The sequence below is a fragment of the Anolis carolinensis genome, unplaced genomic scaffold (assembly GCF_035594765.1).
Source record: "Anolis carolinensis isolate JA03-04 unplaced genomic scaffold, rAnoCar3.1.pri scaffold_9, whole genome shotgun sequence".
In the NCBI taxonomy this organism is placed as follows: domain Eukaryota; kingdom Metazoa; phylum Chordata; class Lepidosauria; order Squamata; family Dactyloidae; genus Anolis; species Anolis carolinensis.
The window spans coordinates 5,162,729-5,190,445 of NW_026943820.1; the positions used below are offsets into that span (position 1 = coordinate 5,162,729).

The 27,717-nt window shown below is 47.4% G+C and overlaps 1 protein-coding gene across 1 annotated transcript in view; it reads left to right on the plus strand.

Annotated features, from left to right (window-relative positions):
• The window catches only part of sntb2 (syntrophin beta 2), a 29,331-nt gene extending 1,710 nt beyond the window's left edge, over positions 1-27,621 (plus strand). The window contains exons 2-7 of the mRNA XM_062961620.1: positions 10,455-10,665; positions 13,212-13,422; positions 16,016-16,158; positions 19,436-19,626; positions 21,439-21,626; positions 23,991-27,621. Coding sequence (XP_062817690.1) covers positions 10,455-10,665; positions 13,212-13,422; positions 16,016-16,158; positions 19,436-19,626; positions 21,439-21,626; positions 23,991-24,083 — 1,037 coding nt within the window. The 3' untranslated portion in view covers positions 24,084-27,621. The remainder of the gene's footprint in view (positions 1-10,454; positions 10,666-13,211; positions 13,423-16,015; positions 16,159-19,435; positions 19,627-21,438; positions 21,627-23,990) is intronic.
• The last annotated feature ends 96 nt before the right edge of the window (positions 27,622-27,717 follow it).

The following is a 27,717-nucleotide window of genomic DNA, read 5'->3' on the forward strand; positions in this document are numbered from 1 at the left end:
ATTCTAGTCAGAAAAGACCACCCAAGGACCACCCAGTCCAATCCCCTATAGTAGATGATAAATAGGTAGGTAGGCAGGCAAATGCATAGAGTCAGAGGAGACCCCTCCAATGTCCATCCAGTCTAGCGCCCTTCTTTCTGCCGGACAGGAAGACACCATTCAAGCCCTCCCGACAGGTGGCCATCCAGCTTGATAGATAATAGCAGCTTCATGGAGAAATAGGGATATAGTAGGCATGGGCAAAATTCAGTCCTAGAGGCTTTTAGGACGTCAGCTTCCACAATTCCTAAGCGCTGGTAGGCTGTTAAGAACTGTGGGAGTTGAAGTCCAAAACACCTAGAGGAGTGTCCAAGTTGGCCCATACCTGGGCTGTAGAATTAAAGACTCTTTAATTGGAAGGGATCCCCAAAGAGCCTTCCTTCTGCCAGAAAGAAAAAATGTATAAGCCGTAATCCCAGAGCTCCTCTACTATATGTTACTTTAAGATTGGCAAGAACAGACTGGTATTATTTTTAAAATATATTAAATAATGGCATAATAACGTCACAATGCAAGGATAAAAAGGCTTAAGTCTGGCTGCCAAAGCCTGGCTCCAGAAGGCATCTTTCTCGCCCAGTTTGGTTGTAGTCCAGACTGTATTGGAGACCTCCAAGGTGCTGAAAGTGTTCCAGGAGGTGGGATTCGGCCTCGAGAAGGTGGTGACTGTCACTTCCCAGAAACCTTCACAGTGGGAGGCCCAACTGGTCTCATTGCCCTCTTCAGGGGACTTTTATGGAGGTGAAAAATAAATAAATAAGGAAGCCTTGTGTATGTCCCTGATTTTTCCAGGGAAGTCATGGACTTTTGCAGGATGCGTTTTGGAAGTTTTGATATTCTATGCAGAGGGGTAAAGTGTGTTCCAGTCCTAGATTAAAATAAAAATAAAATAATTAAAAGCCCCCCTTTTCCTGCCAAGGAACTTAAATGCTTTTGCTGCTTTTCTTTTTCTTTCCTTCCTCTTTTCCTTTCCACTGGCAAAGGGAGCGAAGGATGTCTCCCCTGGCTGGAAAAGTATTTTGCATTGGGAGGCACCTCCTTGGTGTCTTTCTGGGACCCAGCCAAGGCACTCTCCCTTTCGTGGGAGCCATGTGAACACCGACCCGCTCTTTTTCCCCAGGTGAAGGAGGGGTTGCCTTGCGGCCCCTTGCATCTCTCTGGGTGGTCCCCATCCCTTTCTTTGTGAGAGCAGGAAAAGTGCATTTCCCACCCCCATGAATTTGGCGTAATTACTCTTTTGTATCCGAGGTTCTTAAGCTGGCTTTCCCAAGCAGAGAAAGTGAGCGGGGAAAGACCCCTTTGTAATGAGTAGAATGCCAGTCAAGGATAAACTTTACAAATGTGATAACAATGTGTAGAGTACCACACACAAAAACCTCTAAAGAGCAGGAGGGGGGCCTCGCAGTCCTCAGCTTCATTCGTTTTAGTTTGCTTTTACGTTAAATGCTAACTAAAAAAAATCAAATTGTCTAACTTTGAAGCAATTACTTCCACACAATAGTTAGGATGATGAGTGATTCACGGAACCTGGTATTCTCTAAATGACAAAACCCTGAAACATAGGTCAGTCATCCTGTAAAAATCATTGTACCAAGTTGGTAGCCAGCCATTTTTTGTCTTTCATCACTTCCATGGAATCTGATCAAGAAAGTGTGCTTCACACACTGAGGTTTCTGGTTGCGCAAAATACGCCTTGACTTCTAAAACATCCAGTCGGGAGACTGCCAGCTTCGAAAGCCACAAACAATGTGAAGAAAGGCAAGAACATGTGTGTGCTGTCCTCTTTCTATCTGACAGGCTTGTCAGCTCTGGTAGACAAGCTGCCATTTATGCGCTGGAACAGTTTGTTTTGCTTGGGGCCAGGAAGCATTGCTGTCTGGGGGCGGTTGTTCTTTGGGACCGGCAAGGAGATAGACCGAGGGGTGTTTTTAGAAGTGCAGTGAATCCGTCTGCAGCTTCAGCTGTTCAGAAGAGATGGAAAGACTGACTCTCTCCTGCTTTCCTTTGGAAGGAAGGAGTATTTTGGGAAAGGAAAGCAATAGGGGAGATTGCCTTGGACATTACAGTGGCATCAGGCAAGCCCTGTGGGCATCTCCCAGAATAGAGCCGTGGTGCCATGCCCTCCCCAGGCCACTCATTTTCCTGAGATATGGCTTCTTTTGAGACATTCTAGGCTTTGCTTATCTCCCCAAAGATCAAAAATAATATTTCAGTTTTCTCATCACCCCTTTTGTATCTGTCATGAAGGAAAGCCCTTTGGCCTAAACCAGGCATGGGCAAAATTCAGCCCTCCAAGTGCTTTGGACTTTTAACGCCCACAATTGCTAACAGCCAGTAGTCCAAAACACATGAAGGGCTGAAGTTTGCCCATGCCTGGCCTCAACCCACTGGCTGGTCCAGCTAGTGCAGACCCATGTTGGGCAGCAAACCCAGAGCCACACTCTGCAGTCGAAGCATGATTCCAGTCCTTAAGGGGCAGCTATTGCTCTTCAGGGAGGAAATGGCAGGTTGCTGGCAATCTCCATGGAGCCGTGCATTACAGGGACAGGTCCTGGCATGCCTTTGATGCAAATTTCTAACCAGGCGTGGCACCGTATGCCAGGGGAGGGCAGGTGTGCCTGATACCTCCGGTCCACCTGCTGTTTCTCTCTCTGAAGCAAGTGGACTGAGGAAGGGCTCATAGGACTCGGTGCCTTGCAGCCCAGGAGACATTTGCAAGAAGAAGTGCTTTTTATCAAAAGCCTATCCTTTCATTAGTCCTCCCCTGTTGACCTTTTGGGATGTAATTCTTCCTTCTCAGCCATATAGAAGTTCAGTGCAGATGAATGCATTATGGTTGTGGTCTCATGGGGTTTGTCTGAGCCCCTTCTCCAGCTTTTACGCATTTGCTGTATAAAAGGCCTGCTTAATTCCAGGAAATGTTGCTGCCTCTTTCCCTTTTCGCAGCTTCAGTTTGTGTAAGGCTTGGAACGGGCTGAGTTTCTGTCAGAGGAATCTCATGCTCCGCGATCGCTTCTTTCTAGGATCTGCAAAGTGCAAAATACTGCAGAGTGATCTAGATGGCTCCTCTCTCTCTAAGCAGAGAGAGTTCTTTGGTTGTATTTTAGCGTCTTCTGAGGAGGCATGAAAATCCTAGCAAGAGTTTTAATACATGAAGGAACTTCCTGTTGATGATTATTTCCCAAGAGAAGAGGCCAGGGAGCGAGCAAAACTAACACACTGATGTGGCAGCAGATGCTTTGAGTGGGAATCATGGCAGCCACAACAGGAGTGGCCCTGAGGTTGGGTTTTGCAGGAATTGCACAGCTGATGTGAGCCAGCTCTGCTTTTGGGCGGGTTCTGCAACTGAGATGCTAAAAACACAAAAAAGAGTATCTGCGCCCCTCTCTTGGCCTCTCTGCTGCTGGACTAAAACAGCTACCTTGGCTTCTGCTGAGCCAAACCATGGCTTGTCTCTTTTTCCCTGAGAAATTGCGGGGGAAAGGGGGTCTCCTTGGCTCCCTTTTCCTGCCTTTTATTTTGAGGTCACCTGGCACCTGCAGAAAACATTGGCTTTCTCATATTCAGAAGGAACCAACAACTGGACTGGGCACTGGCCGGGTTATTTATTTATTTTGTGTCAAAAGCATTGCATAACAAATACATTTTAAAATGATGGGAGAAAAAAGGAAATCACAAGCAACTAAATAGTTTTAGGCCAAAAACGGGCAACAGCAACCGCATTGTCTGTAGCTAAACTGGCCGGGTTTAGGACTTTGAGCTGAGAGGCTGTGTGGACGGTGCAGTGGTTTGAATGTTGGACTCCATCTCCCAAACTCCCCACTCAGTCATGGAAATCCCTTGCGGACTTTGAGCGCACCCCTCCCCCTTCAGCCTCAAAGGAAGGCTATTTTCATTTCCTTTTTTGCTTTGAGCCTGGGAGGCTTTGTTTTGGCCTGGAATATTGGTGGCAAAATATTGAGTTTTGTGACCTTGTTGGAGTTTGGTCCAGTTTTCTTTTGGGAGGGGGGGGGGAGGCCACATCTGGCAGCCAGCTGTGGGAATCCTCTTCCAGCACAACAGGCCGGGAAGGGGAGGGCTGCTCTCTGCCCTGTTTGTGCCGTACGGAGAATAAAGGGGTGTCTCTCCCTATGTTCACACGCATTTGGCAGGAAGGGCAGCAAACCTGTGCGTGGACATGTGCCGCTCCTGCCTCCCAGCGAGGGCTGTCTGGTCATGGGGCTGGTGCCTCCCCTAGTTGCCAAGCCATTCTGGCAGACAGCGTTTGGCAGCTTCCTACCTACGGTGCCCCCCTCCTGAGCCAGTGGCCCCTGCCGCTGTCTGCCAAGCGGAAGATCTGACCTCTGCCTGGCCTTTCTGCCAGATCGGGTTTGCAGGGAGGCATCGGACAAGCCACAGCGGGCCTTCCCTTTTATCGGCTTGCAGGCCTGGGCCCTGGAGCAGCTTCCCAAAGATACTCTAGATTTGAAAAGGGTGCTCAATTCCACCTGTATTATTCTTCTGGGACTGGGTTTCGGGGTTTCATACCTAGGGCATAATAGTCAGTGCATAGAATGTAGATGCTGATTGATGTAGAACTGACCACGTAGAAAGAGTAGATTTTTTTTTTGCACTTTTTGAAACATTTCCCCTCCATGCGAGTCTGGTGGTGGTGATGGGCAGACACATGAACTCGGCCCAGCCTCAAAACAGGCTCGAGACAGGAGGGCAGTGCCAACCTTCATAAAAACAACTGTTCAGGGTCTTTTTCCTGCTTTTTCCTTCCCTCAGTCGCCATAATGCCCAGGCTTTGACATATCTCTTTGGAGCAAAAATTGGGCACAGTATGCTTCCCGTAGTGCTTTTCTGTAGAGAAGGCAGAGACGAGAAGAGCTTGGAAAAGTTAGTTTTTGAGACTGCAATTCCCAGAATTCCCAGCTGGCCATGCTGGATGGGGTTTTAAGTTGCAGTCCTTCAAAGGACGAGCAGAGGGTAAAGTTAAAATCTCTCCTCATTGATGAGGAGCAGATAAATTAAAAATTTGGTGTATTCATATCTGCTCCCTGTCCTAAGAATATATTATTGTTCAATCTAAAGGTGTGGAAATCAACCTACATATAAAAATAAACAGTACATTGTTAGGATTGGGGGGGGGGGGGGAGAAAGCTGGGCCAAGAGCTGTTCCTCCTTGTTGCAAAGACACTGGCAAAGCCTGTCCTTTCTCCAGAGTCCTCTGCCTGGAGACAAAGGCGATGATTCTGCCTCAGAGGCTCCGAATGTGGCCTTGGCCTGCTTCCCCTGAGCAACACAGATTGTCCATTGTGGCCCACGGGGCCGGGAAGCGCGTGGCACATTTAGCTCCTCTTCCATGGGCCTTTCATGAGCAGCGTGGACAGGCTCTTGGGACAAGATGTTTGCGATGGTCCTCGATAGGAAGCAAACAGTTGTGCTGCTGTTGTCTGTTGCCAACTAATGTTTGCTTTTTCGGCTGTGTTCACTACAGTTGCTGGGCGTCCCTGCACAGAAATAAGTTCCCTCACTTTTTCTAAGAGTTTTCTAATCTGTGGCTATTTGACTGCAGCAGAGGCAAGCAGGTGGAGACAGCTTGCTATTGCTCTCACAAGTCTCTTTGGTTTAAGGTTTCCGTCCACATGCGCCCACAAGCAGAGTCCTGTGGGTTGTGGGCTGCCTCACGCCCTGCTAGAGCCAAGCTTTTCTTGGGATGTGGGTATGCGCTTGTATGAATGGAAGATTGTGGTGAATGATCCATCTACGTCTTGGAGGACACAGATCCAGGAGAGCAATGAAAAAGGGAGAAATTGCTTGGTGTTTTCTTCATGGGCTGAAAAGGATGCTTGATAGCATAGTCAGATTTTGTTTACTGCTGCTACAGACATAGAGGGTTCTTAAGGTTCTTGAAGGTTCTGGGTTCAATCCAGGACAGTGCCTGTTCAAAGACCTGCTCTTGCTTATAGAGAAATGACACTGAGTCTGGGTCACACCAGATGAGATGGGCAAAGAGCCCCACTTTTTGGGAGGCTGCTGAGTTTGTCCTTCCCATGAAGAGCAGCCCTGTCTTTTAATCCACTGCTGCCTTCCGGTATGTCTTGGGATCCAGCCATTCATATGGTATGAATTTGGGATAGCCCCAAGATATGCCAGACAGAGGGGCTGAGGTGAAGCACCTCCCTCCTTCCCTTCATCAGGGGACTTCTGGGCTCTGGAGCATAAACCTATTTGGGCTGCAAGCTGACACCGGCTATGCCAAATGTTTGAGCTCATCCTTTCCCAGGGATCACCTTACATTTGCAGAGGAAAAAGGGAGATGGCATTTCCTGTTGCAGGCTCATCCCGGAGGTGAACAAAACACGTTTGTGGAGGGAAGGGCAGGATGTGGCCTCAGTTGGCCAGAGGGACAGTGTGTGCCCATAGCATTCAGGGGGACAAGACATAGCTAAGCAGAGCAGAGCACTCTTTTTAAATAACATAACACTTTATTTTGCCTAGACATTTATAGTTTATAGATATTTATTTTATTTATCGTATCGAAAGTGAACCGAGGGTACAATTGTAATGTATTTAAAAACACAAAAAGTTAAAAATTTGGCGTTATACTAAATGTCCTTTGACCAGTAGCTGAGTGCTTGGAGTGCCTCTGATGTTGCTCTGTTTTGCATGTGGCAGGACTCAGTTTGCATTACAATAGGTGGAAAGGGGTTTTCTTCTTTCTGATAGCAAGTAGAAATAATATAATAATAATAACTTTATTTTTATACCCCGCCCCATCTCCCCGAAGGGACTCGGGACGGCTTACATGGGGCCTTGCCTGATACAACAATATAATAACAACAACAAAAATAATAAAACAATTATCCCAACAATAAAACATCAGCATCAATAAAACCGTCATAAAAATCAACATACACCATAAAATGTTAAAAACAGGAGACTAATACACAACAGAAATTGTCTGTCTTTGGGGAAAGGTACATATTGGCTCATGTCCCATGCAAGTCCCCGGTGGCTCAGTGTGTTAAAGCGCTGAGCTGCTGAATTTGCAGACCCAAAGTTCCCAGGTTCAAACCCCGGGAGCGGCGTGAGCAGCTGCTGTTAGCTCCAGCTTCTGCCAACCTAGCAGTTCGAAAACATGCCAATGTGAGTAGATCAATAGGTACCGCTCCAACAGGAAGGTAACGGTGCGCCATGCAGTCATGCCGCCCACATGACCTTGGAGGTGTCTACGGACAACGCCGGCTCTTCGGCTTAGAAATGGATATGAGTTCCAACCCCCAGAGTCAGACATGACTGGACTTAACGTTAGGGGGAAACCTTTATCTTTACCTTACCTATGCAAAGAATGGACTTTCCAGCCTGTGATTTAGGCTGTCCTTTCTCTGGCCTATTTGTTCTCCCTTTCTCTCTCAGCCAGGAAATCCTACACACGATTCAAGCCAGACTCTGCAGATGCTCTAGAGTGGGATTTGGGGGGCTGAAAAGCGGGATCTGCCTCTTAACTTCCACTCTAGAGCCTGGCTTAAACTGGATGTAAGCACATAGGATTGTTTCCCTTATAAGGACTCTGCCTCCCCCTTTCAGAGAACACTTTTGGCAAGTGAGAGGATCCCTTGAGCGAGGCCCATGGCGACTCAGCCCTTCCATGTTTCCTTCGCAGCAGATGACTCACGGCCTTGTTGAACTCTGCTTGGATTTGCCGTTGGGGAAGGGGAGGCTTTCCTCCCAAAAGTGCCTGCTTCAGCACATTGCGTTGCTCACTCTCACTTGACAGAAGTGTGCCGGGCCTGGGAAAGTGGCCTCAGAGCTGTAGCAATTGTCCAGGTGCCTTGGCCCCAGTTTGAGAGAGAGCCCTGCAGCAGGAGTGAGCTGTGGCCCTTTCCCTTTTCTTTCCAGGCCTGGCAGACCTATCAGTATTCTAGCGGAGGAAAGGGCACCTTTGCAAGCAGGGATTAGCAGCACGAAGCCTGTTTGCTGTAATCCTCCCCCAAGAGCCCAAAGCCGGTGCTTTCGATGGGCAGCTTTCTCCCTCCCCTTGCAGCCAAGCAGCGCACCTCCCAGGTGCGCACCTCTTGCAATGGGCCAGTACCAGTCTGCCCAGTTTTGGTGGACTTGGAGGCTAGGACAGCAAAGGAGATTGCACCAGATGCCCTACCAAGCTGACAGACCCAGGAAAGCACTCTGGGTGTGCTGTGTTTTCAGCGGCATTGAAGTATTGCTTTTCAGGAGCTGCCACCTTTGCCAGGAGAGAATCCAGGATTCCTGAACTTGGTCCATTTTCTACTTTCTATTCAACCGTTTCCATTTAAATTACACTGAGCTCTACATCAGGCATGGGCAAACTTGGGCCCTGCAGGTGTTTTGGACTTCAACTTCCACAATTCCTAACAGCCTCAGGCCCCTTCCTTTCCCCCCTCAGCCGCTTAAGCGGCTGAGGGGGGAAAGGAAAGGGCCTGAGGCTGTTAGGAATTGTGGAAGTTGAAGTCCAAAACACCTGCAGGGCCCAAGTTTGCCTATGCCTGCTCTACATCCATCCCATGTATCGGTTCTTGCTTGAGGTCACGTTATCCTCCCTTTGCCAGTAGACATGCCTGCTCTTCTTGCCTCAAATATTGCCAGTGGGTCTTTATTATTCCTTGGGAAACCATAATGCACAAATCTGACATATTAATGCAGAGAGAAGCTTCTGAGGCTTGTTTGTCTGGGTTATTCCATACATGTTTGATTCTGAAACAGTGCCTTTCTCAGATCCTTGAAGGGAGGGTGTGTGAATCTGTAAAAAAAATCTAGTCTTGGATTCCTGTTGCTTTTTTCCTCCTAGTTTTGGGGAAAAACTCCTTCCAAAACATAACAAGCCAGTTTTTCAGTATGGTTAGAGGGCTCTGCTGTTCCGCTTCCAGAGTATTCTGGAAACTGATCCCAAAAGGAACATTTTCAAATCCTCCCTTCGAACAATCTGGGAGGATGATAAAGGCAGTCTTCTAACCCTATCTGAAGCATTTTGAAAACTGGCTTGTTATGTTTTCATGCCAAATATTGGGACAGCTTTCCTTTTGGGCCACAACTCTAATAATAATAATGATGATGATGATAATAATAATAATAATAATAATAATAATAATAATAATAATAATGAACTGGTGGGATCACAAACCTGCAAAAGTATTGGAAAATGAGCACGCAAAGATACTGTGGGACTTCCGAATCCAGAATGACAAAGTTCTGGAACACAACACACCAGACATCACAGTTGTGGAAAGGAAAAAGCTTTGGATCATTGATGTCGCCATCCCAGGTGACAGCCGCATTGACGAAAAACAACAGGAAAAACTCAGCCGCTATCAGGACCTCAAGATTGAACTTCAAAGTCTCTGGCAGAAACCAGTACAGGTGGTCCTGGTGGTGATCGGCACATTGGGTGCCGTCCCAAAAGATCACAGCCGGCATTTGGAAACAACAGACATTGGCAAAATTATGATCTGCCAACTGCAAAAGGCCACCCTACTGGGATCTGCACGTATCATCCAAAAATACATCACACAGTCCTAGACACTTGGGAAGTGTTCGAGTTGTGATTTTGTGATACGAAATCCAGCATATCTATCTTGTTTTCTGTGTCATAAAATAATAATAATAATAATAATAATAATAATAATTTTATTTTTATATCCCGCCCCATCTCCGCAAGGGGACTCGGGGCGGCTTACATGGGGCCAAGCCCAGGAAAAACAGACAATATAAAACACAACAATAACACAAATCAATCAACAATAAAGCAAGTCATAAAACAAATAAAATCATATAAAACAAACATTCTTGATAAAATCCTGGGTTGGCTCCTAAAAAGAACTGGGCCATAAAAGTGCTAGTAGTATCAGATACAGTCGGGGAGAGGACGATACAAAACCATTATCCCATTAAAGTGCTGGGGAAGGCATAAACAAAGGAGACTATGGCCGGCTAAAGGAATAAAGTGCAGTAAAAATAAAAATGGGCAACTGGTCAATCCTTTGCTATGGAACTCTAGTTTCCAGGCTCTGTGTCTGTACCTCCCTTGGACTGTTGAGGGTTGAAGTGGGGAGGTTTGGAGCACCTTGGGGCTTTGTTGAGCCAAAAGCTTTTCCCAGAGCCAGCTGGAGGAGAAGCTCTCCCGTGACTCATCCTGTTCCACCAGCAAACCTTTTTCCTGTTGAATAAACACGTTCCACACTTTCCTTTGGGCAGCAGAGAAACTTGTGGGCCAAACAGTTGGAGGAAATTGACTCCTCTTTTGTCCAGCCAGCATTTGCCAAGTGTTAGTTGCTGGCAGGAGGGGAGGAGAGCGTTCTCTTCCAATATATCTCCTACATGGGCACTGATGTTGCCCAACCTGAAAATGGCTGCTGACCCCCCTCTCTCTTCCCCTGTGTTTTCTCTCTTGCTCCCAGTGAAATACATGCGGGAGGCCACCCCGTACATCAAGAAACCCTCGCTCGTGTCGGACCTGCCCTGGGATGGGGCCCCTCCGCAGTCCCCCAGCCTCAGCGGCAGTGAGGACTCCGGCTCCCCGAAGCACATCCCCGCCAAGGACCGCAAGGTGATCCCCTTGAAGATGTGCTATGCCACCCGGAACCTGAGCATGCCGGACCTGGAGAACAGGTGCGCCAAGGAGACAGCAGTCAAAGGTGGGGAGGGAGCGAGGCGTCCTCTAGCAGCAACACCAGGGGTTGTATTATTTACTCTGAGGAGTAGGTACGGTCCCAGGACTGGGGGGACCAAACACTATTTATCCCCTTGGTCCTACATTTTCAGTGAACAGCCAGGCCAGGTGAGGCCTTTCCCAGGTGAGCAGTCTACTGGTCTGAGCCATTCATTTCCCTCACAAAAAGCACATTCTTGTGTGGATTTGCAAAACTAGGAAGTTGGGATATCAACAGGGTTGAGGTGTTGGTGTCCTTCGGATTGAATCTTGCCATGTTCTTTCTGGGAAATGTTTCTTGTGTTGATGTCAGGGCAGAGAAAGCTGCACCCCTGTGTTGCCTTTTCACTCCCCAGAGAAGTGTGCCATAGGGACAGGCTGCAGGCTGGATTGTCCCACCGCTGAACTGTGCTCTCGGGTTCCCTTGAGAGTAAAGTTCAGAGGAAGGGCAAACCTCCACACTCACCTTCTTCCTTCCGAATTCTGCTCCTAATCTTCTCATGTAGCACATGTCTGCAGTGACAGCTTGGCTAGCTCTGCAAGTCAGGTGCAAAGGCAATAAACAAACTGAGGACCAGATCCTGGTCCTGTGCTGCCCTTCCTTCATTCCCATCAACAGTCCTGACCGTCTCCCTCCCTCCCCTTTTCTTATTCCAGAGCCAGTCTGTGCTCTTGGATGGCCCAGGATACACACTTAATCCTGTCCTGGCTCCCTTCCTGGGAGAGAGATGAACTTTGGGCCCAGGCCACATGCAGATGGAGCCAGAGAGGAAGTGTCTGCTCATCATCCCCGGTTCCTTCCCGGGTGTTGAGTTTCAGTCAAACAGGAACAAGGAGGTGGGGTGGGGGCGACTGCAGGCTCCTGGCTCAGTCCCTCCTCGAGTTGTAAATCCTCCCAAGAAAATGTTAGGGCCTTCTTGGGTTTATGGCCAGCATCCCTCTGCTCTTGGGGCTGGCTGTCTCTCAGTTGCCTTTGCAGCTTTTTTGCTGCAGCTGCCTTTGAGCCCTTTCAGAAAGCAAAGATCAAGCAACCTTTGAATGTTTAGGCGCCTCAGGGCTCAGATCCTTGGGTCCTCAGCTTACAGCCCTGGCTCACACTTAGCACCAAAAAGCAGGAGCCACCACCCTGACAAACCGCTTCCTTGAAACCCTGGCTGCCTGTGGAGAGTGCTTCAGACTCACCTTGCTGTGATCTGAGAGACCGGCTTAGGAGCTCAGATGCCAAGAGGTGGTTTCCTTTCTTGCCAGCAGCTTTGGGGCTTAGCCGGCTGGAGCAAGAGCTCTTTATGGCTCTCACAAGCCATCTCAGCTACGTCGCTCCAACTTTGAAGGGAGATGTTCAACATAGTTTTCCTTGTCACTTAGTGAGCAAGCACTTTGTAATGCTGGCAGTGAGTGTGGAGGTTTGATCTGGCTGGCTTTGAGGTGAGGTGGGCCCCCTTCGCAAGACTGCCTCTCCAGCTCTTTGCAAACTGTTGCCTGAATCGTGTTGGCATTCTAAAACAAACCTGCCGGGCCCTGAATATGTACACAAGGAAAGGCGGGGAGTAAATAGTAATAGTTAATAACAACAACTATATACCCAGTACTGAATTCTGCATGCTTGCTTTGGCCTCTAGCCTTTGCCTGGCTTGTTCCAGGAAAAGGTTCCCAAGCCCAGGTCAAAGAGCAGCAAGGAGATCCCTGTGCCGCCCTCCCGTCGTGTGTCAAGGGATTAGCAGATGCATAATCCCCAGGGAAGGCTTTACCTTTGTGTTGCCTTGTGTGTGCGGTTTGCCTTTATCCAATCAATCCCAACAAGAGATCACCGCGGGGGGGGGGGGGGGGGATGAAGAGGAGGATGGTGCTACAAGACTCAGCTTTTGTATGGCTAGATGCTTGATATGCAATGGATCGTTCTGGTGAAAGTTGTACTTGGTCAGTGACTTGGGTGGGCTTTGGACAAGAGATAGAAAGCAAGTGAAAGAAGTTGGGGGATGACAGCAGCCTTAAGTTTGTGCAGAAATGCTGCAAGTCCTCAATGCCATACTGCAAGTCCTTTCTGATCAGAAATGCCACCTTTGCTGTGTGTGGAAGTGTGAAAGCCTTTACCCACCCCTCCAGCAGCAAAAAAAAACAAAAAAAAAAAACACCCCATTGGTAATAAGCAGTGAGGGATGATGGGAGCTATGCTCCAAAAATGAACAGCTGCCCATTTAGTTGTCTCATGACAAGTACTACCAGCGAATCATTGTTTATTGTGTCTTTTCGGAGTCACAAATATTCAGAGGGGAAACACATCAATGTGGATTTTGTCTTCCCCGTCTGCTGCCCAATGAAGGAGCAAATGCGTGACGCCAGACATGTGCCCTCAGATATTGGTTGGCAAAGCCAGGCATGCATAGTGGGATGGGCCTGGACACAGAGAGTGTTGCAAAGAATGGCAGGCAGTCTCGCAAATTGAAGCTATAGATCTGGATGTTCCTACAGTTTTTCTGATCAGCTCCCTCTCTGTTTTGCTCTGCAGGCTGATCGAGCTGCACTCCCCGGATGGCCGCAACACCCTGATTCTACGGTGCAAGGATCCGGCTACAGCGCAGGCCTGGTTTGCGGCCATCCAGGCCAACATAGCGGCCCTTCTGCCACAGGTCCTGGCAGAGCTCAATGCCATGCTGGCTGCCAGCAACAGCCCCGGGAGCAGCAAGGAGGTCAAGCACATTGCCTGGCTGGCTGAACAGGTGAGAGGCTTGCATGCAGCTTTACTGGGACATCAGCACTCTTTAGGAAGCAGCCTTGGCATGGCCTGGCCACACAATCAAAGGCAGGAGTTCTGCCGTCTAAATTTGAAATCCTGAAAATAACAAAAACAAAACAAATTTACTGGGACTTCCTCACACCTTGGCCTACCCACATAATCAAAGGACCAAACTTAGCACATATATACCCAGATGGGTTTAAAATACTGAGTTGGTTTGGAGGCTTTGGGGGGGGGGGGGGGCTGCAATTGACCCAGGATGATGGGAGGTGTAGGCCACCCATATCTGTGAATCCCTCCAACAAGGGATCTGATAATTGCATCCAGCCAGATCTGGATTACGAAAGTTGCAAGCTGACCAGATCTAGGGCTGATGGGAGTTGCACCCCATCCTCTGTATGATTTTAAAAATGGTCCGGTTATACAGTTAGGCATCTTCTAGTGCAGGGGTCCCCCAAACTTTTTAAAGAGGGGGCCAGTTCACAGTCCATCAGACCGTTGGAGGGCCGGACTATAGTTGAAGAAAAAAAAACCCCTATAAACAAATTCCTATGCACACTGCACATCTCTTATTTTGAAGTAAAAAACAAACGAACGGGAACAAAGCCAGCCTCAGTGTTAATAATAATCATAATCATAATAAAACTAATAAAGAGGGTGGGAAGAGACTCCTTGGACCATTTAGTCCAATCCCCTTCTACCTTTGTGCACCAAAAGAACAAGCAAAGCACCCCTGACAGATGGCCACCCAGCCTCAATGTTGTTAATAATAATAATAACAATAAAGGCGTGTGCCTTTCCGTCCTCCCTCAAGCCGCACGCAGAGGAGAGAGCCACCGCTACCACGGGGGCCGGATAAATGGCTTTGATAGGCCGCATGTGGCCCCCGGGCCTTAGTTTGGGGACCCCTGTTCTAGTGCATAATCCAAAACCAAACCATGACTATTTTTAATAAATAGCGTAATGAAAAAGGTAACCCGTGCAATGCCTGGTGCCTAGATTAAAATAAATCCCCGTGTTGCAGAAAACGACAACAAAACGAAAGTGGGGTGTTTGCTTTGTTTGAAAGGTGACTTGAACTTCCTGGAGCACAGTATTCTCCCAGTTTTAATCCCATTAAACTGGGCAGGCCATCATGCAGGTCATTTGTGGCCCACTCTTGAATAGGTAGAAGTGGTGTGTTGCTGTGTGCCCACACATCACAGACTGAACTGCATGGATGGTGGACAAGGGAGCTAGACAGAGCCAGCTGATCTGGAGCGCTGTTGATATCCATGTTCTATCACTCCCCTTTTAAATTTCATTCCTTCCTTTCCCTTTTGTGCTTTCTTTTGGTCCTCAAGCTTCTCACCATTGCAGCTCCATATTTTCAGCCCAGTTTGTGCATCTGCAGTGGATGGTTGCCTAGACAAGTTGATGCCACAGCAGGTCAAGTCTGGCACCGCACCCTTTTCCTGCTGCTGCCAGGAACAGGAAGTGCGCCTGGCTCTCGCATAAATGTGTCCAGAGAGCCATGACATTTCTGTGGCAGCTCGATCCTTCCCAAAGGAGGGAGCAAGATGAGGCAGATACCCAGCCCTCTGGGCCCAGATGTGCCTTTTTAGAGCATTCCAAAAAAAGTGTGGCAGGGAGATATTCGGGACCCTGGTATAGAAAACAAACCTGTGCATCCTCTGTGTTAATTGTTCTTTTTACTTGAGTAACTCTTCAAGTCTTGCCCATTATGTAAGTCAGTTTGCTTTTTATTTATTTACAGTATTTATTTACAGTATTTATATTCTGCCCTTCTCACCCCGAAGGGGACTCAGGGCGGATTACAATGAACACATATATGGCAAACATTCAATGCCAACAGACAAACAACATACATTAGACAGACTCAGAGGCATTTTTAACATTTTTCCAGCTTCATGATTCCGGCCACAGGGGGAGCTGTTGCTTCACCGTCCAGTAGTGGCTGTACTTCCTCATTCCTTTCCTCATGTTTTGCTGGCAGTTTTATGGTGTTGTAAATTAGCCTCCCCGCATAAAGCATCCCTAAATTTCCCTAATTGACAGATGCAACTGTCTTTCAGGGCTGCATAGGTCAACAGCAAGCCGGGGCTATTAATGGTCGGAGGCTTAACCCGACCCGGGCTTCGAACTCATGACCTCTCGGTCAGTAGTGATTTATAGCAGCTGGTTACTAGCCAGCTGCGCCACAGCCCGGCCCCTGTTAAATTCTTTGTTTTCAAAACATGCACAAATAAGGGTGTAAAGCACTCTAAAATGATGCAACTTTTAGGAGGGCAAGGCAATATGTGGTCTGAGGGTCATTCTATGGCCAAAGTGGTGTTGGAATGCTCTTGGGACTGCAGAGCCTGTCTTCCAAGCTCTCATCCCAAGGCGCAAATCGGCATCACTTTGTCGATTACACCGCTTTCCTGATGCTCTCCCTTTAGCCAGACCAAGGACCTGTGTTTGCAGGTAGCGTTGCCCTGCACATCTGCTTTGCCCTTTCCTTTTGCTTCCCAAGACCCCTGTCCACTTGCGAGGACAGCCATCCAATCTCACTTCCTTCCTTTTGGTTTTCTCAGGCCCGACTGGACGGGGGCCGGCAGCAGTGGCGGCCGGTTGTCCTGGCTGTGACGGAGAAGGACCTGCTGCTTTACGACAGCGTGCCCTGGACGAGGGACGCCTGGGCCTCCCCCTGCCACAGCTACCCCCTCATCGCCACCAGGTAAGAGGGAGGACGGGCTGTTCGGGTGGAACCAGAGGGAGAATGTAGGGGGAGCCTGTGAGCATCTGGGCCCCCTTAAAAACAGCACTTCAAAAGGACCCCACAAAGGTTCCTGACTTTTCCTCCTCCTCTCTGTTTGAGGTGCATCAGGTGCATGTTGGGAGAGACTGGTGGGGAGATTGATCCTTGCTGTTTTCCTGCACAGTTCCACTCCCACTCCAAATGCTTCCCTGTGGAAAGAGAGTCCTTTGTGACTCCTCTCACTCACTCCACCACTCAGTCCAGAGATGTTTCCCTGAAAGGTGTCCTTTTGCTAAGGAGGAGGCCCAGCCAGGCACCTGAGACGTTCCCCTGCCACCTGCTTCCTTGCAGTTTGCATTGCTTGGCCCACCAGGCCTCTCTTTCGTAGTGCCACATTCCAGGAATGCTGAAGGCCCCTGCGCTGGCTCTCCCTGGCCTCAACTGAGTTGGTGTTACACAGCCCTGAAGTGGGAGTCTCCTAGGAAGCTGAGGGCAGTGGATGCAAATCCCATGACCTTCGTAAGATAATACACACACACACACACACACATATATATATAAACACAACTGCAGGACCGGCACCCAGTTGTCCCACTTTGACTCCTATATATAGATATATATGAGTCACAGTGGTGAAGTGCGTTAAAGCACTGAGCTGGAGACCGAAAGGTCCCAGGTCCAAACCCCGGGAGTGGCGTGAGCGGCCGCTGTTAGCTCCAGCTCCTGCCAACCTAGCAGTTCGAAAACATGCCAATGTGAGTAGATCAATAGGTACCGCTCCGGCGGGAAGGTAACGGCGCTCCATGTAGGCATGCCAGTGGCCACATGACCTTGGAGGTGTCTACGGACAACGCTAGCTCTTCGGCTTAGAAATGGAGATGAGCACCAACCCCCAGAGTCAGACATGACTGGACTTAACGTCAGGGGAAAACCTTTACCATATATATACACACACACACACACACACACACACACACACAAACTGCAGGACTGGCACCCAGTTGTCCCACTTTGACTCCTATATATATATATATATGTATATGTATATGTATGTATGTATAAAAACAACTGCAGGACCGGCACCCAGTTGTCCCACTTTGACTCCTATATATATATATATATATGTGTGTGTGTGTGTGTGTGTGTGTGTGTATGTATATGTATATGTATGTATGTATATATATATATATGTATAAAAACAACTGCAGGACCGGCACCCAGTTGTCTGTCCCACTTTGACTCCCTGCTGGGCTTTGTGCTTATAAAGTTCTTTGAGGCCCAGAAACGGGAGTTCTTCTGCAGCTGGGATTTGGCTCCTCTTGGTCCTCTGAGTGTAGTGGGCCTCACGATGGGAGCCTGCCTCATTCTTTTACACTCCAAAAGCCATATGTGTTTAAGGATGTGGGAGGGGGGAGGTTCACAAAGTGTCCTGGCAGCCGTCTACCAAACATGTTTGGCCTTCTGTGGTCGGGTGGGGTGGCCATGACCCCTCATAGCTGCTCTGTGGTCCTGCCGCAGATTCAAGCCCAAGTTGCTTGTTCTGCAGTCTCCCCCAATTTGGGAGATATATCCTCCTTGGACAGCAGCAGCACTGACTGCATTTGTGCCCCTCCCTGGGCTTCTGCCCTTTGCGGCCCAAAGAGGTGGGGCTCTTGGCAGGGCTTCCGGAAGGGAGGGAGGGAAGGGGGGGCTGAAGCAGCTGGAGTCAATTAGGCTCCCTCCCAGGTCTCTGTCTTCTGCCAAAATCCGGCACCAAAAAAGAGACTCTTGGCCAAAGCGGCTTCAGTGCTCACCTCCTTCCCCACCTGTCTCCTCCCAGCCCTCAGACTCCGCAACTCTGTGTTACTGTGTTTTCCCAATTTATGCAACTCTTGGATAAAATCCATAGGGTGGGTTTCTGGATTTATGCCCCAGGACCCTTTGAGGAGCGGGATTGTAGCCTCTGCAGGACAATGTGTATTTCTTTAATGTCCAAGAAGAGGATGCCTGGAAAGCATGACTCCATCAAAGGCCCCTAGTGAGGGGTGTTTCCTTCCTGGAGCTCCGTTGGGAGCAGTGCTTCCCAACCAGGTCTTATGGCAATGATGGGCAACCTGTTGCGCTTAGTGTGTCAAAATTCACCAAAAAACCTAGCATGACTTGGGTGGTGTGTCACTTTGAGAAAAAATCCATAATTTTGCAATATGTATAGTTTAAATAACAAAAATATATAATTGTGATATATAACTGTATTCAATAAATCAAAAACTATTTAATACCGTTATTTCCATGTACAACAATCTATGGTACCTCTTGCAGTTTCCACGCTGATTTCTCTCTATTCTAGTTTCAATATAGTCATGAGCAATGAATAATATAATAATAATATAATAGTAATAATATGATAATATACTACAATAATAATAAAATAATAGACATTTATATATACACACACACACACACACATACATATATACAGTAGAGTCTCACTTATCCAACACTTGCTTATCCAACATTCTGGATTATCCAACGCGTTTTTGTAGTCAATGTTTTCAATACATCGTGATATTTTGGTGCTAAATTCATAAATACAAAAATTACTACATAGCATTACTGAGTATTGAACTAGTTTTTCTGTCAAATTTGTTGTATAACATGATGTTTTGATGCTTAATTTGTAAAATCATAACCTAATTTGATGTTGAATAGGCTTTTCCTTAGTTTCTCCTTATTATCCAACATATTCGCTTATCCAACGTTCTGCCGGCCTGTTTATGTTGGATAAGTGAGACTCTACTGTATGTATGTGTGTGTGTGTGTGTGTGTGTGTGTGTGTGTGTGTGTATGTATGTGTGTGTGTGTATGTGTATATATATATATATATATATATATATATATATATATATATATGTAATGTGCATAATTCTCATGGAGTAAACAACAAAACCACTGGACCAAACCACACCAAATTTGGCCACAAAAGACATAGTCATCCAATCAATCTGCATGCAGCAGCGTGTCAGCAAAAATGGCTAGGCGTGTCAGTGCTGACGCGTGTCATAGGTTGGCCATCACTGTCTTATGGACTTCAACTCCCAGAAATCCTAGCCAGCTCACCATCTGATGGGAATTGTGGGAGCTGAAGTCCCAAACACCTGGAAGACCAAAGGTTGGGGACCACTGGTTTAGATGGGCGGTTCAGAGAGGGCTTTCAAGACCCTTCCTCCCCTGCCCATTTCTTGACTAAGGCCCTTCTCTCCTCTTCCTCTTCCTCCAGGCTGGTCCACTCTGGCTCTCGGTCGCCCTGCCTGGGCTCGGAGCTGACCTTTGCCACACGGACGGGTTCCCGGCAAGGCATCGAGATGCACATCTTCCGCGTGGAGACTCATCGGGACCTCTCCTCCTGGACCCGCATCCTGGTGCAAGGCTGCCACACTGCTGCAGAGCTCATCAAGGAGGTGTCCTTAGGTCAGTGCAGCCTTGTGTAGACATATTTCTCCTTGGTCCTGGCTGTTGTGGGAGGATTCAGCTTTTCATGGCATTTTGGTGGGCCTCGGGCTCCCTCTAGCGTTTGTGGGGAGCGGCAGCTCTTTAGTGCAGGTAAGGCTCCCTGGTTGCAAGCTCAGCATCAGAAAGGCCTCTCTTCTGGGGCTCCATGGAAACAGAAGCAAAATAATCCATATTCCAAAAGCCTTGATTGAAAATGATACATTGAGAATGATCCAGTATTTCAGTAGAAACTGCCTCTTATTTAAAGGGATTGCTGAGAATTATTTATTATTTATTTATTAGCGACATTTATATCCTGCCTTTCTCACCCCGAAGGGGACTCAGGGCGGCTTACAAGCTACCGTGTTTCTCTGAAAATAAGACAGTATCTTATATTAATTTTTGCTCCCAAACATGCGCTAGGTCTTATTTTCAGGGGATGTCTTATTTTTCCATGAAGAAGAATTCACATTAATTGTTGAACAAAAAAATGAACATTTATTATATACTATACAGTAGTTGTCATCACAAACCAACATAATCAAACAAACTGTGAATCCTATCAAGAATTTCTTGTTACTACCATTATTTCCATGTACAACACTCTATGGTACATACATTTACTGATCCTACATGCTATGGGGTTCTGTTCGTTGGGCATGCTTCCAAACAAAAACTTGGCTAGGTCTTGCTTTTGGGGGAGGCCTTATATTTAGCAATTCAGCAAAACCTCTACTAGGTCTTATTTTCTGGGGATGTCTTATTTTTGGGGGAACAGGGTATATATACATACAATAAATTATATTAGTATAGCACAATATAAGCACTACATAAGCATTATATATTATATAAGCACTATATGACTATATTGCAATATTATTAGTAATATTGCATGTAATACAAATACACAATTATAATATTATAATTATAATACAATTATGCTGTTCACTTTTTAGTTGCAGACTTTTAGGACACTGAGCGCACAGAGTGCAGCTGTGAACACAGGGACCTGTTTGTCCTGGAGTTAGATCATTATTATTATTGTGATGTCGAAGGCTTTCATGGCCGGGATCACAGGGTTGTTGTATGTATTCCGGGCTGTATGGCCATGTTCTTTCCAATGCTAATTAAGGTGATTAACTGCAACATTCATGCTGACTTCCAACTGACAAAGAACTCTTCTCACACCCTGGACTCTCCAGAGATATATATTAACCTTCCTTGCCTAGTTTCTCCATGCCTTACAACCTCTGAGGATGCCTGCCATAGATGTGGGCGAAACGTCAGGAGAGAATGCTTCTGGAACATGGCCATACAGCCTGGAATACATACAACAACCCTATTATTATTATTATATTTATATCCTGTTTTATTCTTTGAAAGGAGACTCAAAGTAGCTCACAATACTAAAAACAGTACAAATTACAATTTCAAACCTACAACTTACAAACATTAAAAGAAGTATTAAGATAGAATTATAGGGACTCCATTCAGGGTGCTTGGAATTGCAACTCCTTGTCTGAGCTCTAGTTCCGCTGATCTTGGGCTCTGATTTCAAAACAGCAGAGAGTCCCCATGGTTTCAGGCAGAGAAAGAGGTCTCCTTTCTTTTCCACTGGATGTGGAAGCTTGACTTGGGCGAGGGCCACAGATGGGCAAAGAGGGTTCTGCACTGCAGCTCCCAGCCTTCCCAGACATTGGTTGTGCTGGCTGTGCGGCCACAGAGCAGTAACATCTGAAAGGCCGTTGTTTACCTTTGGCTCACTGCCTCCTTATATTCATCCCTTCCCAGGCTGCGTCTGGAACAACCAGGAGGTCCGCCTCAGGGTCCACTACGAGAACGGCTTCACCATTTCCAAGGAGGAGGCAGGAGGCTCCTCCAGCGTCCTCTTCCGGTATCCCTTTGAGAAGCTGCGGATGTCTGCGGACGACGGCCTCAGGAACCTCTACCTGGATTTCGGGGGACCGGAGGGGGAGCTGGTGAGTGGGCCGCCCATCTCAGAGTGATCATGGACATTGAGTCCTAGAGTGGGAAGGGACCCCCAAAGGCCATCTAGTCTTTGCCAGGCAGGAAGGCACCGTTCAAGCCCTCCCAACAGATGGCCAGCCAGCCTTTTCTTAATAGTGATAATATAGAACCACAGATTTCTAGAGTTGGAAGGGGTCCCCTAAATCTATCTGCTCTTTGCCAGGCAGGCACCATCCAGGCCCTCCTGACAGATGGCCATTTAGCCTCTGCATAACAACAACAACAATAAGGAATAACTGCCATTCTGAGACAGAATGAATAAGGGGGCAGGAAGACATCATTCCACCATGTTTCCTGTGCCAATATAACAATATATAATAATATTATGCTATACCAGGGATCCCCAAACTTTTTAAACAGGGGGGCAGTTCACGATCCTTTGGATCGTTGGAGGGCCGGACTATAGTTAATAATAATAATAATAATAATAATAATAATAATAATAATAATAATAATAATAATAATAAATAGAGACCCTTTGGGCCATTGAGTCCAGTCCCCTTCTCCCTTTGGGCACCAAAAGCACAAGCAAAGCACCCCTGACAGATGGCCTCCCAGCCTCAATGTTAATAATAATAATAATTACTACTACTACTACTACTACTACTACTTGGAAAGTATTCAACTTGTGATTTTGTGATACGAAATCCAGTATAACTATCTTGTTTGCTGTGTCATACAATGTCGTCGTGACATAATATAATAATTGGAAGAGAACCGAACCCTTGGGTCATCTAGCCCAACTCCCTTCTGCCTTTGTGCTGTGGGTGCCGGATAAATGGCTTCGATGGGCCGCATGTGGCCCCCGGGCCTTCGTTTGGGGACCCCTGTGCTATACTAATAATGTAATATATTGTAGGTAAAGGTAAAGGTTTCCCCTGACGTTAAGTCCAGTCATGTCTGACTGGGGGTTGAAGCTCATCTCCATTTCTAAGCCGAAGAGCCGGCGTTGTCCGTAGACACCTCCAAGGTCATGTGGCCGGCATGACTGCATGGAGCGCCGTTACCTTCCCGTCGGAGCAGTACCTATTGATCTACTCACATTGGCATGTTTTCAAACTGCTAGGTTGGCAGGAGCTGGAGCTAACAGCGGCCGCTCACGCTGCTCCCGGGGTTTGAACCTGGGACCTTTCGGTCTGCAAGTTTAGCAGCTCAGCACTTTAATGCACTTCGCCACCGGGGCTCCTAATATATTGTATATGCGTATAATATTAATAATATTATAATGTAATACAATATAATAATTATACACTATTATAATGGTATATTTATATTACTTGTAATATTACTAATATTACAATATAGTGTTATAGTACAATAATAATAATAATAATAATAATAATAATAATAATAATAATAATAAAAAATTTATTCTTATATCCCGCCCCATCTCCCCGAGGGGACTCGGGGCGGCTCACAACAATAATAAAAAGAGTGACAAATTACACATTGTAAAATCAAACATGAAAAGCAGTCATACAATCAATACATACATCACATGTTAAAAACAAGGAGATAAAACAGTTCTAGGCCGAAATAGAGGGCTTCTGTAGCTTCGTGGCAGAAGTACTCAGCAAGGTATCAATAATCATGGCAGAACACTCTCTAATTAAATTAAATGGGCAGACAAATCAACCCCCAAAAATTAGTCATCGAAGGCCCTCTGGAAAAGCCAGGTTTTAAGGCTTTTTCGAAAGGCAAGGAGGGTGGGGGCCTGTCTAATCTCCCTCGGGAGTGAGTTCCAGAGGCGGGGGGCCACAGCGGAGAAGGCCCTCTCTCTCGTCCCCACCAGCCGCAACTTTACCTACAATATAGTAATATATAATGCCTGTATTGTGCTATATAAATAATATAATATATTGTATGTACATATGACTTGTGAGCCACCCTGAGTCCCCTTTGGGGTGGGAAGGGCGGGATATAAATGTCGCAAATAAATATATAAATAATATTGTACCATGGACTCCTAGAGTTGGAGGGGACCCCCAAAGAGAGCCAAGCAGCCCAACTCCTTTTTTCAAGGCAGGAAGGCACTATCCAATTCCTCTTGACAGATGGCCATCCAGCCTCTTCTTCAAAAACCTTTTGAGGAGACTCTACACTAACCATGCCTGGGTTTCTTCCTTGATATCGCATGGAGGGAGGGCCAAAGTTTTCCCATGCCTGCTCTGCTATCTAATTTTCTTAATAAGAAGTGTATCTTCCCCTAGTCCTTTAATCAAAATCTCACTTTGATCTGAAGGTGGTTTAAACCTGCTCTTGCTCTTGCTTCAATGCATTGACTCCAAATGACTTGGTTGTTCCTCTTTCTTCAGGCGCTGGAGCTCCATTCCTGCCCGAAGCCCATTGTCTTTGTGATGCACACGTTCCTCTCGGCCAAAGTGACCCGCATGGGCCTCCTGGTGTAGCAGGCGATTTTGAGGGCGGCACCAGCCACAAAGCGGCACCGACTCCTGCCTTTGCCGATCCCTGCTCCTCCCTTCCTTCTTCCCTCCCTTTGACGCCTCAGTGCCTTAGTGGGGCCCCCGAGGGGCAGCGGCAGAAGAAGGGCTTCGGGGGAAGGACCGCCTTCCCGAAAGAGGAGCAATGGACGCTGGAAGGGAAGGGAAAGGAAGGGACAGATGCCCTCGCCATCCGATTATTCGCTGGGAGCCGGGCCCTGAGGGCAGGCCCTCGGTCAGCTCCCATCTTCGGGTCTCAAGAAGCCATGTTTCCCGTATCACTCACCAAAAGTGCCTTTGGGGCCGGAAGGAGGGCTGCAGAACAAAGGGCCAGTGCTGTGCCTGGTCTACGGTGGGGCTCACTTTCTTGCAGGGACCTCCAAAAAAAGGGTAAAAGCAGCCTTTCCCCTGGTTTATTGATCTGGGTCTGTTTAGCTTCCAGAAGAGAAGGTTGAGAGGAGACATGAGAGCCATGTATAAATATGTGAAAGGGTGTCATGAGGAAGAGGGTGCAGGCTTGTTTTCTGCTGTCGCTAGGATATGAAGCAATGAGTTCAAATGACAGGAAAGGAGATCCCACCTGGACATTAGGAAGAACTTCCTGACTGTAAGAGCTCTTCAACAGTGGAACTCACTGCCTCAGAGACTTATGGAGGTTCCTTCCTTGGAAGCTTTTAAACAGAGGCTAGTTGGCCATCTGTTGGGATTGCTTTGATTGTGCTTTTCCTGCCTGCCAGGGGGTGGGACTAGATGGCCCATGTGGTCTCTTCCAACTCTGTGATCCCAGTGGTCAGGAGGACAGAGATTGTGACTATTTTTGAGACCAAAAGAGAAGGCAGAGCCTTGGAAGGGATAAAAGCAAAGTCTTATTCTGCCAACTTAAGGGAGACAACTCCCTCTTTCTTTCCTGAGTCTCAGCCTCTCTTTTTACTGAGTTTCCTTTGGAGGTTTCTTATGCCTTTTGCTTTTGAGTCTCAACTCTCATTGCAGGAAGCAATGTTGTGAGGTGTTGTGAGGATCCAGAAAATAGCACTTGCACTCAATGTGGGGGTGGGTTGTGTTCTGTGTGAGGAGGACTAGACAGTCTTCTTTTGTTTTTGCAAATCAGTGATATTCTGGGACACAAAGATCCTGTCCTTGTTGTGCAGGAAACGCTGATCGTGTTGAGGTGATAGAGAAGGCCAATGGAGGAAACGTAGGAGACGTAGCCCTCAGCGTGGGATGGAGTAGAGTTGCGGTTGTGAGCCCAGAGTTGTGCCAAAATGCATTGTTGGAGGAGGGGGGCAGGAGGGAAAGTGTGTTACGTGCCTAAGAAAGAGACCCCTGTTTCCGCCCGAGTCCTGTGCAGGACGCAGTGTCCATGGGGCACAGAGCAGCCCTTGGTGATGGGGCTCGTGGCCCTCACTGCTGGGGAAATTGGTCAATGGTCCTTGGAGCCTATTGCTTCTCAGATCCACAGGCTCCCTTTCAGATGTTTCCTGTGTTCCATCAGCTAGTTTAGGCTGATGAGAACCAAATACATGGGGTTGGGTGGAATGCTGAGCTGGGCCTGCTGCTGTGGAAAGGCTAAGCTCCTTAAGGGCTGCAATCAAATTATTGGCATGGCGTTGTGGATATTTATTGCAGTTTGGAGAAGAAGGGAAGAAATAGAGGGAAGGTAAGAACGCAAGAAGGAAGACGAGAAGGGAAGATGTGTTGTCAAAGGCTTTCATGGCTGGGATCACAGCATTGTATGTTTTCCGGGCTGTAACTCACAACCTCTGAGGATGCCTGCTATAGATGTGGGCAAAACGTCAGGAGAGAATACTTCTGGAACATGGCCGTGCAGCCCGGAAAACATACAACAACCCCAAGGGAAGATGTGAGTCGAAGGCTTTCATGGCCAGGATCACAGGGTTGTATATTTTCCGGGCTGTACATCACAACCTGAGGATGCCTGCCATAGATGTGGGCGAAACGTCAGGAGATAATAACATGGCCATACAGCCCAGAAAACATACAACAGCCCCAAGGAAAGATGCGAATCGAAGGCTTTCATGGCCAGGATCACAGGGTTCTTGTATGTTTTCCGGGCTGTATGGCCATGTTCCGGAAGCATTCTCTCCTGACGTTTCGCCCACATCTATGGCAGGCATCCTCAGAGGTTGTGAGGTTGTAGGATATACCCCACTTGCCTTGTTTCCAACAGACCTCACAGTCTCTGAGGATGCCTGCCATAGATGTGGTTGAAACGTCAGGAGAATATACTTCTGGAACACGGCCATACAACCCGGAAAATATACAACAGCCCAAAGGGAAGATATGTTGTTGAAGGCTTTCATGGTCAGGATCAAAGGGTTGTTTGTTTTCCGGGCTGTCTGGCCATGTTCCGGAAGTATTCTCTACTGACGTTTCGCCCACATCTACAGCAGGCATCCTCAGAGGTTGTGAGATATACCCCACGTGTCTCGTTTCCAACAGACCTCACAACTTCTAAGGATGCCTGCCATAGATGTGGGTGAAACGTCAGGAGAGAATGCTTCTGAGACATGGCCATACAACATACAACAACCCAAGAAGGGAAGAGAAAGAAGGAAGGCAAGGAAAAGCAAGCAAGGCAAGCAGGAATGAAGGATAGAAAGAAGGAAGGCAGATAATAGAAGGTAGGAAGGAAGGATGGAAGGCAAGGAAGGTGTCTGACGTCAGAAGAGGTTTAGAAAGAGGCATTGGCGGGCGTTTAGAGGCCCTTCGTTCTGCCTCTTATGGAAAGAGGCCTTAAGGATCCACCTGAGGCCACCCACTCCTGGGACACTCTACCCTTGGTGGCACCAACCAGGGTCTAGTTCAGGACCTTTCTGAAAGCACTATCCCTTTGTCCTGCAGCCGTTTCTCCTTGAAGGTCTCGTGGGTTGAGCGTTTACAGCAGGCACGAGCAAACTTGGGCCCTCCGGGTGTTTTGGACTCCAACTCCCACAATTCCTAACAGCCGGTAGGCTGTTAGGAATTGTGGGAGTTGGAGTCCAAAACACCCGGAGGGCCCAAGTTTGCTCATGCCTGGTTTACAGTGCCAAAGAAGAGGCTTCCTTGTGCAGAGACCTTTTTTGCACAGAAACCACTACAGCTCCCTGCCTGTCTCTATGCTGCGTGAAAGAGGCGAGTGTCTGTCTCTCTCGATCTGTGTGTACAGTTTAATAATATATTCACCCGTGAGCATTACAAAAAAAAGGCACAGTCCCGTATTAACTGCCACAGCCCCTCGAAAACGTACAAGCAACTTTATTTTTGTATTCTTTGTAAATGGTATTTATATGCAAGAAGGACTTCTTTTTCTGTCTGTCTCTCTCTCAAATGCTGGAGTCAAACCGAGCGGCGAGAAGAGTAATAAATAGTTCAAGGCAACCCTATGGACGCACTTCTCAGCCCCAGAGTTAACACAACTGTATAGTATTGTACATTACAATGGAAACGGTGACTAAGGGCAAACTTGTTAGCCTTTATCCTGTGTATAATAAAAGGTGTTTTGACAGTTCGAGTCTCCTTCCGACGTTTGGCTGTTTGAGAGGAAAAAGATTTTGTTAATCAAAGAACCTAGCCCACAATGGATTTGCACCAAACTTTGCAC